The sequence below is a fragment of the Taurulus bubalis genome (genome assembly GCF_910589615.1).
Source record: "Taurulus bubalis genome assembly, chromosome: 5".
NCBI lineage: Eukaryota > Metazoa > Chordata > Actinopteri > Perciformes > Cottidae > Taurulus > Taurulus bubalis.
Window position 1 is genome coordinate 14,268,756 of NC_136593.1, and position 13,941 is coordinate 14,282,696.

Consider the following 13,941-nt stretch of genomic DNA (forward strand, 5'->3'; position numbering starts at 1 on the left):
ACCACGCTGCCGCATACGAGTTAAAGCACTGAGACGTTTTGCACAGTTAATCATCATCCGTCTGCGCAGACAGTCTTTCCACAGCGCTGGCAGTACTTTGACTGTGGCATTTCAGAGACAGCTTTAAGAGCTCTGTCCTCCTCGGCCAGCTCCCCTCTTCTCTCTGCTCCCTCATTGTGTGCATCAGTCAGCCCTTGTAGAGCAGCTGTCCACTCGCCTGTCCCATGTCAGCTCCCTTTCAGCACTTGGTAAATGATACTAATGATGACAGTGATGCACAGCCACAGCGCTTAGTTCCTTTCTTTCTATCAGGTCAAAAGTTTTGTGGCTGCAGCATTGCTTTCGAGATTAAAACAAATACAATAATTTTGTTACTTCTTTTTTTTAAACCTCTATCAAATCATTTTTACTGCACTTCATTTTTGGAGTGAAATCCTTTTTTGGGATCTTTTCCGATTTATTAAGGATGTTCTTTAGTGTATCTTTGCTTCCTTTTGAAATAAATGCCTGTCACAATAGCCTGATGTGATGGCAGTCTCCATTGTATTTCTTTTCACGCTTCTTCCCCCTGGGATGCACTGCACTGTGACTATGTACAAAATCTCTTGAGTATTTTTTTGTAAATGTCTGCTTCATTTGCTGCTTCAGCGAGCGTTCCAGCCAGTGAAACAGAATCCGTGAACACCGAGAATCAAAATGGGGAGGATGAAAAGACACCATGCTGTGGACCTCTGTGGTGAGACAAACCTTTTCATAAACAAGACCACTGTTATTACTTTGAATTACAATACTTTGATTGCGGTCCCCTCTGGTGTGACCGCTGCTACAGAGCAAAACAAAAAAAACTGTCTCTAACGCTTCAGCACAAAAAAACACTTTTATCTTGTATAAGTGCTACTCTCTTTACTTTTTGATTTGTAATAAAAGAAAAAGGCTCAAATGGTTAAAGCAAGCAACTCACTTTCATGTTTATACTGCCTTCCTTCCTACCCTCTAAGCTGCTGACTCTTGTGGTTAACCATGCTTTGTGTTGTTATCAATGAGTCCAACAACCAATCAATGCTTCTTACACACCTCTACTACAACCTGCATTCATCAACTTTGACAAATTCTTCTTTCTTTCAGTCAAAAAATTTCCAAGTCAAAGTTCAGGTCAGTATCTTTGTGGGTCTGCGTCTCTGCTTGGTGCATTTATGTGTTACTGCGAGGGTTAGTGCCCAGCATTAGAGCATACTTATTTATTTTGTAAGTGCTTGGCTTTCATTTCACTGTATTTTAATGAGACCGTACCAGCGATGATAAATCAACAGCTTTTAGAAAGTCAGCATGTACCATAAGGTATTTTTGGAGAGAAGTCTTACGCAGTATTTTTCAGCTCATTTTACTGAACAGTATGACTTGCAAAAATGATATTGATGCCGTTCCCTTTTGGCTCTTCCACCTCATTCCTCTGCATTCCTCCCAGTAATAGAAACAAACTATGATTTCCTTAAAAAAAAAAAAGGTAGTTATTCTATTGTTTAGAAACTGTAATCATTATGACCAGATCCTGTATACCTCTGAATCAATTAATTAGCAATTGAGTCACACTAGCGTTGTTTTCTCCTCCTATAGTCGGCGCTGGCGCCGCTGGAACAGGTTCTGCCGCAGGAAGTGCCGGTTGGCTGTCAAATCGGTGCCTTTCTATTGGCTGGTCATCATCCTGGTGTTCCTCAACACGCTCACCATATCATCAGAGCATTACAACCAACCTATGTGGCTGACACAAGTGCAGGGTATGAAGAGCACTACAGTAAACATCAAAACCGTTTGACTCCTTTTATTACCCAATTTGTCTCTTGTTTAGTTAGTAAGATATCTTATCTTACATAAGTTTACATAAATAAGTACGTAAATAAGTACATACATTTCAAGGAAACTAGGTAGACATGTGAACCATGAACCATTGTAAAGGATTTCTTATTATTCCTCTTAATATTGCTCTCTCACTTATTGGAATAGAAATGTAAAATAGAATATTAGTGAACATTGTAGACATTTTTATATATAGAAAAGAAAATGTATGTATTTGTGTTTGTGTGTGCGTGCTGCCATTATACTTGGACAGCCTTGGCAGAGTTTAACAGTACAATCTTTCAAGATTTAAGAGATTCAAGATATTTGTATTGTCATATGCACAGTTAACAGACAGTTACTCCATGCAATGAAACACTTACTTTGCTAGGTTGTCCTTCCACACAGAATTACAATAACTTAAAACTTAAGGCTTATGGTAAATATTAGAATTTAAATTAAGAATTTTAAAAAAAGTGTTATAAATGCTACTAGTATAAGAAAATATATCAAATAAGGCACATAAATGTGAGAACAGTATTCACAATCAGTTTCACTGAGCTTATAAAGTGCACTCAGTGCACACATCTCACAATCTCTGAGTGGTTTAACAGCCGCAATGATTCTTTGCAGAATTTCTTTTGTATTTTTTAGCAAAAAATATCTCTTTCTCTCTCTCTTTCTCTCTTTCTCCATTTCATTGTGTTTCTTCAATGTTCTGGGTTTCAGATGTGGCCAACAAGGTGCTGCTCGCCATGTTCACATGTGAAATGTTGGTGAAGATGTACAGCCTCGGGCTGCAGGCCTACTTTGTGTCACTGTTCAACCGCTTTGACTGCTTTGTGGTTTGTGGAGGAATCACAGAAACCATTCTGGTCGAGCTGGAAGTCATGTCTCCTCTCGGCATCTCTGTGTTCCGCTGCGTCCGCCTGCTGAGGATCTTTAAGGTCACGCGGTAAGACCACACTGCGTTCGTGTGCGCGCTGTGCATGTGTGGTGTTCAGTTAATCACCCGTCTCTCCTTCTCTCCTCTGCTTCATAGTCACTGGCAGTCTCTAAGTAACCTGGTGGCATCTCTGCTCAACTCCATGAAGTCTATCGCTTCTCTGCTGCTGCTGCTCTTCCTCTTCATCATCATCTTCTCCCTGCTGGGCATGCAGGTGTTTGGTGGAAAGTTCAACTTTGATGAGACCCAGACCAAGAGGAGCACCTTTGACAACTTCCCCCAAGCCCTTCTCACTGTGTTTCAGGTATTTACTGTTCGGATTATGGATGTACACCACAGTCACTTCCAACTGAACGGCAAACATTCAGCGTATAAGATTCCGATAAAAATGTTAAGAGCTGTTGTACAATTGTTTCCACAAACAGACATAAGTCATTATGGTAAGAAACTGTGGAAAGCTAAGATAAGAGAACTTGAGCTCACTGCAGATATTAGTTGAACAGAAATGCCCAGCTGGGTTTGAGGACATTTAGAAACAGTCAGTTTCATATAGTTTGTCCACCAAAAAGAACTGACAAGTTGATTTTTCAACTGTCAGATGTACTGCTTAGTATATATAGTGGTCACCTTTTAATAAACAAGAAGAAATCTAAATACCAAGATGCTTGTTTATGTACAAAAATAAAAATAAATTCTATCAGTCAATTTATGGTTTTGGGATCTTTTGTACCCCCAAATATTGATGCAGAATCACAAATCCAGTATTCTGTTTGGCTATAAAGAAAAATAAATTGATTGTTGCAATCCTAGTGCCAAGCACTCAGGAACAATTCCTAAAGGTGGTGCACTACCTCAGTGTCAAAATAAGAAACATACATGGTCATCTTTCAACAAACACATGCATCTCCTGTATCTCTGCCCATTTCCTCTCAACGAGGACTGGGGGGTTGTAGCAAGTGAAAAAGTGTTGTCACAGTTTATTATCTGTTGGAGTACATGTGAATGACATAAGCTGACAGGAAGTGAACATGATCCCAAGCTGTTGCTTAGCAATACAGATCTGTTGAAGCGGTACTGATGATGTATCTCCCACATTATTTTAATATTATAATTGATTTTAGATCTTGACTGGAGAAGATTGGAACGCTGTTATGTACGATGGCATCATGGCGTACGGAGGGCCTTCCTCTTCTGGGATGATTGTGTGCTTTTACTTCATCATCCTCTTCATCTGTGGAAACTGTATCCTCCGTCACTGATGCAAACATATTTAAAGTTTTGAAACAGCGAATACCGCAAGTTAACCTGCTCTCATCATTTTATGTATGGAATATATAAAGCAGTTATAAAGTATTTTTTTATCCTTTACTCAACACTTTGCTCAGATATCCTCCTGAATGTCTTCTTGGCTATCGCTGTGGACAACTTGGCAGATGCAGAGTCTCTCAACGCAGACGAAGGAAACAAGAAAGGGTGACACCTGGATTGTTTATGACGTCTCTCTGTGGCAAATATGCTTAGATATGTGCTCAAGCTCTACTTTATTGTTTCTAACAATATCTATGGTTATTACAGAGATAAAAAGGAGGAGGAAAAAGACGACAAGGTATCCCTACTCTCTGAATCACACAGTAGCTTGCCTTTACAGTTTGAGGAGTCCTACTCACTTTCTACGTGTTTCTAAGGAGGACGAAGAGGAGAATGACGACAATGCGGCTACGGAGGAGGATCCAGAAGTCCCGTCGGGGCCTCGGCCGGTCATCTCTGACCTGGTGAAGAAGGAGAAGATCACTCCTATCCCAGAAGGAAGCGCCTTCTTCATCTTCAGCACCACAAACCCGTAGGAAACACATTGTGTTCACACACATGGACAAGTACCCACCGGTTGTGCCTCATGTCTCACTGATGTCTCTGTGTTTCCTTTGTCCTCCAGGTTTCGTGTGTTTTGCCACAAACTCATCAACCACCACATATTCACCAACCTCATCCTGGTGTTCATCATGCTCAGCTCCGTGTCACTCGCCGCCGAGGATCCGATCCGTAACTTCTCAGCTCGCAATATTGTAAGTTCACAAACCCTCAACAGAACTGTATTTAAGGCTTCTAAAATACAAAGATAAGAAAAGATAAGTAACATTATTAATATATCCCTTTTCTGGGTGTAATGTTAGTTTACATAATAGTTTAGTATTTTGAGTTGCAAATCGTTGACCACACTGGTGGTTTTGCATGTTTCAGCCCATTTATTATGACATGTTACATTACTGCTGACCATTTTCCAAAGCAAGCAGCGTCCATAATTATGTTCCAGTAAGTCAGTTTGAATTATTTGACATGCAAGACAAGATCAACTTCCGGATATCTGCTCTTAACAACACCATTGTCTTGGGAGGATTTAAAACGTTTTTCACAATAAGTAAAGCAACAAACAAAAAATGCATTTGACTTTTCTTTTTAGAGAGATGTCATCATCATTCTACCGACAAGAGGCATTTATCGATTGAGGGTCTAAATACTCAGGAGTAACCTTTTAGAGACATTCACGTGATCTTTTTGACAATGTTGTTTGTCTCTTGAAATTGTTTTAACAGCTTATGAATGCAGCGCAGCTCACAAATCTCAGATGTCAGTGTCCTTAAACGCACCATGAAGGAAAGCTTTTCTGAAATACTTATATTCAATGAACCGTTGTTGCTATCTGGATCTTTGAACTTATGTCACAGTACACTTTGGCTGACAATAATGTTAAGTATGCATTTTTTATTATATAAGCTAAAACAGAAAAAAAAACCACTGTTATAGTCCAAAAAACTAAACATTCAGCCAGGGGTCTCATTTGCAGTGCATTGTAATATTTGTTTTGCACTATGAACACTAATGTTCTGTGGTTATTTCTGACATATATTGCATATAGAGTAATAAGCACTTTGCACTAAATGAACCACTTAGTCATTGGATAAGTATTGAATACAATGTGTGATTTTAACTCCTAACAAACAACTCTTTCCAGAAAGTGCTCCTAATTTTATTTTTATTTTTATTAATTTTGTTTACTTATAATGTATGAAGCTGCACAATGAACTGTCTTTGTTAAACATGTACGTTGCTTTTTGCAGATACTTGGTTACTTTGACTATGCTTTCACGGCTATCTTTACTGTTGAGATCATATTGAAGGTAAATGCCATGTGTCCCCTGTTCGTGCTGTGACTAACCACACCCCAATAACACTCCAAACGTCTCGTTGCCTTCCAGGTCCTAGGCTATGCAGATTATGTCTTCACTAGTATGTTTACATTTGAGATCATATTAAAGGTAACCCCTTAAATGACAACGAGAGCCTTGCTGCATTCTCTCCTTGTGTGTCACCTGCCACTCAGTACAACCTGGCTTGTTTGTTTCCTTTCTCTTATTTACTTTTTTCTTCACGGCACCTCTTTTAAAAAGCAAAAAATATTGGAGTTGCTACTTTGCACACACTTACACAAACACAAGATTTGTTCAAATTACACTAATCAAAGAACTCATGATGGGGGAAGGAAACATCACATCTACATTACATTACATACTCACATGGGTGTCACGTCATTCGGGCAGTCATCGCTGAAATGATTTTGATGATGCAGATATGTAAAACATGATGCAACCTTTTGTGTGATGCAACAAATTTTAGTGGGCTGTTCAGACATCAATAAGGCATTGGCTGAAGTTGAGTTCGAGATCATCAGGGAGGTGTTCGAAGTCAACTCCAGTCGAAGCTGACTCCATGCCTCTCGCACTGACTGCTCTTCAGATTACCCATAAAAGAGGGGGCAAAACCAACCATGTTCCTGCCGAGCATGGTTCAGTCTGCTTTCCCTGACTGAGTGCATAGAAATGTGGAGTTGCGCTTGCAGCCATTTGGGGAAAAAACTTGCCATGTCCATCGCTGTTTTACTTCAAACGCTCCAATGCTCCTAGTTAGCGCTCTCCTCTCTCCGTCTTTCTGCAAGGCTCCACATTTACATGCACTTGGAAAATTAATCCTTTACTTTTATTATTTGAAAAAGAGTTATTTTGGCTAGTTTTTCTTCTCTGCCTGCTCAACTTTTAAAAGTTTTAATTGGGAGCTGCTTCCCCTTATTCTGAACTATTAAAGAACATAATGGAATGTGCTTTAAGATGACGGTCCACATGAATGTGACAGTAAGGCCATTTCTACTTTCCAATCACTATAACTAGAGCTCTTGCAGGTAGTAAATATCCCTGACATCATGGCAACAAAATGCATGTTTTATTGCCTCATCCCATAGTAGATTGTGAAATAAATGACTTACTACTACATTCATGTACTTACGGGCTGTGGGGGTGGCGACGGTAGATCTAGTCTCCTGTTTCACCGCTCTGATCTCGCCACCCTGAATCTGAGTGATCTAAAAGAGTGTAAAGATGTGTGCGCGTGTGCAAGATGGAGAGTGATGTATGTGAGAATATGTTTTTCCTATTTAACATGTTGATACTGTGTACAGTATGTGTGTCTGCGTCCTTTGCAGTGTAACTCTGTATGTGTGTGTGTTTCGAGTGCTTTGGATGAGATGTGTATTTTTTGTTGTTGTCATTTGCTCCTTTAACTTCTTCTGTCGTGTCCTCAGATGACAACATATGGAGCCTTTCTCCATAAAGGGGCATTCTGTAGGAATTACTTCAACCTCCTGGACCTGTTGGTGGTGGGAGTTTCCCTCGTTTCCTTTGGTATTCAGTGAGTATAAACAAACACAGACACATTCGCCACCACATTGTTGCTAGGGCTGGGCAATATGGCCAAAATCTTCTATCCCGATGTAGGTCATTATATATCTCGATAACAATATTCATCACGATATAGCATGTTTTCTGGTAAAAAAATCCAATCCCCCCCTAGTTTTATATAACAAGACTGGATGATTTACAGTCTTGTTATATAAAACTGTAAATCATAGCTTGTTTTTGCATGAAAATATGCCCAAAACTGCTGTATTTGGATGTATTGAACACCATAAGTTAATATACATATGCAATTTTCGAGGAAAGGGCCTAAAAATAGGTTGGTTCTCTCTTGGTAAATAAATAGTCAGCAAAGGTCAGGCCTGCAAATTCCGCATCAGTAGTTCCAGGGCCATCAAAAGTACATTGTACCACACAGTGCTATGGCAGATACATTATTTAGTTCCTGGCTCTTCTGGTTGAAAAGCTTGCAAAGTTCCTGAGTTATTCAAATGATTCCTGGGCTTCTGGAAAATTTCCTGCAGTGAAACTGGATCCCTTGATGTTGCTTTTAAACTGACGCTACAACCCTTTGCTTTCATTGTTCAGGTCCTCGGCCATCTCTGTGGTGAAGATTCTTCGGGTCCTTCGTGTTCTTCGGCCCCTGAGGGCCATCAACCGAGCCAAAGGCCTGAAGGTGACAAAGTCATCCCGCAGCTTGTCCGACACAATAAGCACAATCATTGTTTTGCGCAGTGTGTGAACATGTGTGTGTCTCTTTGTCTTGCAGCACGTGGTGCAGTGTGTGTTTGTGGCCATCAGAACTATCGGTAACATCATGATCGTCACCACTCTGCTCCAGTTCATGTTCGCCTGCATAGGGGTGCAGCTGTTTAAGGTCATCAGCACTGAGATTGAAAATAAGAAAATTACACGTGAAGTCAGAGATATTGAGTGAATACTTTTTTAAATATGCATCATTAGACTGTAAATATTGTGTTTTCCTCCACAGGGAAAGTTCTATCGCTGCACAGATGAAGCCAAGTCCAATTCAGAGGAGTGCAAGTTAGTTGTACTTGTCTTGCTCCTTCGCAGCTAATTACCGGCAATTATGATCCTGGTTTCAGTCGTAAACCTACACATAACATGTCATTTTCTCATAGGGGCACCTACATCCTGTATAAGGATGGAGATGTGAACCAGCCAACCATCCACAAACGACTGTGGCACAACAGTGACTTCAACTTTGACAACGTCCTCATGGCTATGATGGCTCTGTTCACTGTGTCCACTTTTGAAGGCTGGCCTTCGTAAGATTCTAAATGTTTAATCCTATCAATGCTCTGAAAATGATATTTCAGTTTTATCAACACAATCTGAAAAAGTTGAAAATAAAAGTTTGGGCTGTGAGGCTGGATCACATGCTCTCTCTTTGTTCTCTTCCCAGTTTACTGTACAAGGCCATCGACTCAAACAGGGAGAACCTGGGTCCCATTTACAACTACCGCGTGGAGATTTCAATCTTCTTCATCATCTACATCATCATCATTGCTTTCTTCATGATGAACATCTTTGTAGGTTTCGTGATCGTCACATTTCAGGAACAAGGAGAGAAAGAGTACAAAAACTGTGAACTCGACAAGAACCAGGTCAGAGACCACAGCTTCACAAAGTATTTGTTTGTGTGTTTGGTCAAAAACTACAGCAAAATGAAGGAGAACCTAAATATTCTGATTTTAACTTGTTCCACAGAAAAGCTACAGTAATAGTGGGTCTCTTGACTTTGTGGTAATGTGTAGAAAAGGGCTGAGGCCCGATTTTCTGAACAATAAGCACTAGCTATTGCAGTTAAGACATGTCGTATTTGACAATGTTGTGAAATTCCTAAAACTGATTATACCCATTACATTGTTTGTTGTTAGTATGGCTCACATGAATACTCTCGGTTGGATTCAAATAAAGGTATCAAGTGTGTCATTACCTGAGTATTAAAACCAACTTTGTTCATCTCTGTGCAGCGTCAGTGTGTGGAGTACGCTCTAAAGGCACGTCCACTGAGGAGGTACATCCCTAAAAACCCGTACCAGTACAAGTTCTGGTATGTGGTGAACTCCACTGGGTTTGAGTACATCATGTTTGTGCTCATTATGCTCAACACACTCTGCCTGGCTGTGCAGGTAAGAAGTCACACTGCATTCACAGCGCTGAAACCAACCAGCTCTGTGACAAAAATTCAATAACATTTGTTCAAAATAATGCGCTTATACTGAACAGCAAGAATTATTAAGTAGTAGTACTATAATTAAGTATATTTACAGATCACAGGTGTTTTGAATGTGCAAATGTGTATTTAGTTTGAAAGCGGAGGTTGAGAAAGGGTTTTTGTCAGTGAGCGTTCAATAATCATTCTGAAATAAAACTGTTTGAGAAAGAACTCAATTATTGTTTATGTATGATAAAACATCTGCAGTCAAGCCTTACAATGTATCAAACATTGATCTTAGTGCAATGATGTACCAACATGTTTCTATCAGTATAGATGAACTGTGAGCTTTCTGCCTGCCATAAGCAGAGCAGTTTTTTTCCCAGTACTGTGTACTTTTTTATGTTTAATTTTGGCTCCCTCCAGTGGTATTATTATAACACACACTGTGCTATATGTCATCAATTCAACCTGACCCAGGGGAAAGAGATACAGAACATGGACTGAAATCAAAGCATGCAACATACATTTTTACACAGATTGTTTAATTATTGTTTTTACATACAACATAATCCTTTAGAATAATTTAAGGATACAGTTAGTGTCTCTAAAGGTAGCACTATTTGTCATTCTTAGCACACCACTTTCTTGTTTTTTCTTTTGTCTCAAATTAATTAAGTACATGCATATACACAACAGCAGCTCTGTTTTCTTCAGTTTCTTTAACTGTCCCTCTTCTCTGCCTCTCTGCAGCACTACGGACAGTCAGCGCTCTTTAACTACGTCATGGACATTCTCAACATGGTCTTCACTGCTGTCTTCACTGTGGAAATGGTTCTCAAACTCATCGCTTTCAAACCCAGGGTGAGCAAATGTCTTCACTGACAACCAATTTCATCTGACTCACAGCAGGAGAGCAAATAAGCACATTTCCCAAAATGTTGAACTATTGCTCGAATGTTTTAAGAATGAAGCAGTGTATAGTGAACGTGTGACAACTGATGAGTCAGCGATGTGTTTTTTTTTGGCATTTTCCCTTCAACTGCCTGGCCAACAGCTCTGTGTTGCGAAGAAGGACAGGATTCTAGTAAGAGACAGAGTGCTGTGGGGTGCTGATCTTTTTTATTAAAGTAGCACTCACTGTTTGTCAAACTGGCAGCAGTGTTTCTGCATGTAACTTTAGTATCAACATGAATTTGGTGCAGAGCTAGTACTCTGCAGCTTTATTATAGCACTCTACCCTAAAGCTGAAGTAGCCAGTGGGGGTTCCTGTGTGTTTTTAAATGACCAGAAAGAATGAGTCTGTATTTCAGTGTGAGACTCAAAGACTTTGTATTTGTGCTGATCTCACGTCCAACTTGCACACTACTCGCTCCACCTCACTCAGGGCTATTTTGGGGATGCCTGGAATGTGTTCGACGCCCTGGTTGTGATTGGCAGCATAGTAGACATTGTTCTCAGTGAGATTGATGTAAGTAAAGCTCAGCTACAACGAATCCCGCTGCTCTCTGACCTCTCTCTGTGTGGGCCACCTCAGCCCACACCGCTGGTTTCCATAGCACTGACTCTGATTTCTGGCTTTTCATCTGCTCAATCTTAATACTTGATCTCCTTTTTTCTCTCTTTTTGTCCTCCCCTGACCCTGCCATTTCATTAAATCCACTCTTCTGATCATCTGTCTGGTTCTGTCTGTCTTCCTTTCATGTTTTTCCTGGTCTTTCTCTTTCATTCCCATCTTTACCCATACATATAACGCCATGCATTAACAGCACTATTTCGCTGATGCTTGGAACACATTTGATGCCTTAATTGTTGTCGGTAGCGTCGTCGATATTGCTATCACTGAAGTGAATGTAAGTACTACTTTTTTCTTCCTTCCAAGTTGAACTGAAGCCTTACAGGAAAGCCACCAGGCAGTCGGCGGGATTATTCTCAGCCTCTGGTGCATGGTTTCCAAACATTTTGTCTCAAGGACCTTGAAAAGGACAAGAATTGGGAGAAGATTAATTAATCAGGGATTGTTTTTCTTCTCTTATGTCTTATCTTATCAGCTAAACTATGAGCTTCCATCTTCACGATACTGAGCATGCTAAAACCTGACATTTGTATGTGTGACAAGGCATTCATAGTTGTTAAAGCGCCATTGGCTTATTCTGTAAAGCTTCAGTTTGACCTTTATCTATGTCCTGTTGTTGTTAGTGCTACATCTACAGTACAATTCATTAATCCAATAGTCGTTTTTGCTTCTGTTAAATTTGTTATTGTCAATCATTTGCAGTACTTTGTTGCAGGAATCATGACAAATATCTGATGAACGTGCTGATTGTTAACTTTTGGACACTGCAGTGAAAATACGGGTCAAAAACAGAAGTCTCTCTCATTTCTTTGTGAAATGAAGCCTGTATTTGGTTCATAGCAGGATGATTTATGAAGTCTAATTCTTACTCTTGTTCATTTTGTTTCCATAGAAACTTGTAGAGGCAAGTATGGCAATGAAAACAATTTTTTTGTGTGTGTAACCTGTTGTTTATAACAACTTTATCTCCGGGACCCCATTTATAGTGGATCAAAAACTAAATTGGTCATTGAATGTTTTATTGACTCAAGCAAAAATAGATTTTTTTGTATTTTTGTTGAACAGTAACACATGGATTTCATTTGAATGAAAAGCTTATTTCAATATTGATCAAAGTCTAGGCTCGCTAAAACAGTGGATGACTACTTCTTCACATTAGCCAACTGCAAAAATACACTTTATGACTTGGTTCTTCACAAAAAACCCTAAAACAACGACTAAACGTCTGTGATCCACTTCGTTGTGTTTGCTTTGAGTTTACAACGACAGCAAAGATCAGATTTGTAGTCCAAACAAGCACTAGGAATGCTAAAGTAAAGGTTCTGGGGATGATTGTGCTTGTCAGAGTTGCAAAGACTCACTGCTCAACCTGCCCCCCTCCCTTCTGAGTGCTCTCACATCTGAGCTGCAGTGCTGTTTCTCTGGAGTTATATTTCATGTTTTCTGTGTTTTCTTAGTTTAAGTCCCTAAATGTGTGTCTGCATGAGTGTATAATAAGCACTATCTTTGTTTAAAGCATACAGTGGTGGTGTGTGTAGGTTAATATTGTTGTGCATGGTTGTTTAACATATGTATAGTTTGTACTTTAAGGTGAATGTATGAGTGTGTGTTTGTTGTTAATGTTGGGGACATGATGTTGATTTCACAAGGACTGTCATAATGGTTCTTGTGAGGCACTTTTCATCCACCATTTACAGTTTATTTGTTGTTTCCATCGCATGTGGTTGTTGCTGTTTGTGTGGGACAGCAAACTGACTAGATCAGATATTAAACTTCTCCACGTAATTAATTAATAGCTGATCTACAAAGAGTTTGCATTTCGATTTATTGATGTTCGCTAACTCCCTTCCACTCATGAGCCGTGTGATTGTTTGTTTCTTGCCTGACTGCTGTGATCTCTCCAAGTGCATGCTGGGAAGCGTCAGCCATTCACCTCACTCCCTAACATCCTTTCCATGTCCCGCCTCCACAGATGGCGCTCGGCCACTCGATCCATTCCCCTCCGGTCAGTTTTGTCCATAGAGCCTTGTGAAGTTTGCTCTTTTCTCTCTCGCCCCTCAATCTTTACCTCCAGACAGAATGGCCCTGGAGCTCAGAGCTTGGAAATGTCCATCCTACACAGCATTAAGGACAATTTTAGTATGGAATCAGTGGAGCTCAATCTGCTTGAAAATCAAAAAATTGTGATTAGATTTTTAAGAAATGTCAACTTTTACTTTCCTTAAAGTTGTGTAGACCACTGCAGCTTAACATATTTTTGATTTTGTGAATCAATATTATCTCAAACAGATTTCATGGAGTGAAAAGGAAAGAAACATAAGCTTTAAAATACTAGATTAGGCTTCAGTTACATTTCTCAAATACAAGTTAAAGTTCCAGCATCCTTTTACCAAACAGTTATCAGGTAAGAATCTGTGAACTAAAAAATAATCAGCAGATAAAAAGACACTGAGTCGGTCCTTATTTTTGTACTTTTAGACTGATGGTGGTTTAATGCAGCTGGGTTTGAGGTTCTTTGATGATCTTGTGTTTGTGTCTTTGTGAGTGATTGTCTCTGTGTTTTGTTCTGTCTTCCTGTAGTGAGCTCTTAAAGCTCAGAATGGAGCTCATGTGTAGAGCAGGTGTGTAGCCTCCAGTCAGGTGCATGAACCCAGTAACTCTC

General features: G+C 39.8%; 1 protein-coding gene across 1 annotated transcript in view; it reads left to right on the forward strand.

Annotated features, from left to right (window-relative positions):
• Positions 1-13,941, forward strand: part of cacna1da (calcium channel, voltage-dependent, L type, alpha 1D subunit, a) — a gene marked incomplete at both ends in the record, with an annotated part of 54,033 nt that overhangs the window by 28,299 nt on the left and 11,793 nt on the right. The window contains 21 exons of the mRNA XM_079218361.1: positions 649-736; positions 1,126-1,152; positions 1,615-1,775; positions 2,563-2,788; positions 2,876-3,083; positions 3,901-4,021; positions 4,165-4,252; positions 4,355-4,385; positions 4,465-4,619; positions 4,713-4,842; positions 5,896-5,955; positions 6,034-6,093; positions 7,410-7,516; positions 8,110-8,197; positions 8,291-8,398; positions 8,513-8,565; positions 8,664-8,810; positions 8,948-9,149; positions 9,519-9,677; positions 10,457-10,567; positions 11,473-11,556. Coding sequence (XP_079074487.1) covers positions 649-736; positions 1,126-1,152; positions 1,615-1,775; positions 2,563-2,788; positions 2,876-3,083; positions 3,901-4,021; positions 4,165-4,252; positions 4,355-4,385; positions 4,465-4,619; positions 4,713-4,842; positions 5,896-5,955; positions 6,034-6,093; positions 7,410-7,516; positions 8,110-8,197; positions 8,291-8,398; positions 8,513-8,565; positions 8,664-8,810; positions 8,948-9,149; positions 9,519-9,677; positions 10,457-10,567; positions 11,473-11,556 — 2,414 coding nt within the window. The remainder of the gene's footprint in view (positions 1-648; positions 737-1,125; positions 1,153-1,614; positions 1,776-2,562; positions 2,789-2,875; positions 3,084-3,900; positions 4,022-4,164; positions 4,253-4,354; positions 4,386-4,464; positions 4,620-4,712; positions 4,843-5,895; positions 5,956-6,033; positions 6,094-7,409; positions 7,517-8,109; positions 8,198-8,290; positions 8,399-8,512; positions 8,566-8,663; positions 8,811-8,947; positions 9,150-9,518; positions 9,678-10,456; positions 10,568-11,472; positions 11,557-13,941) is intronic.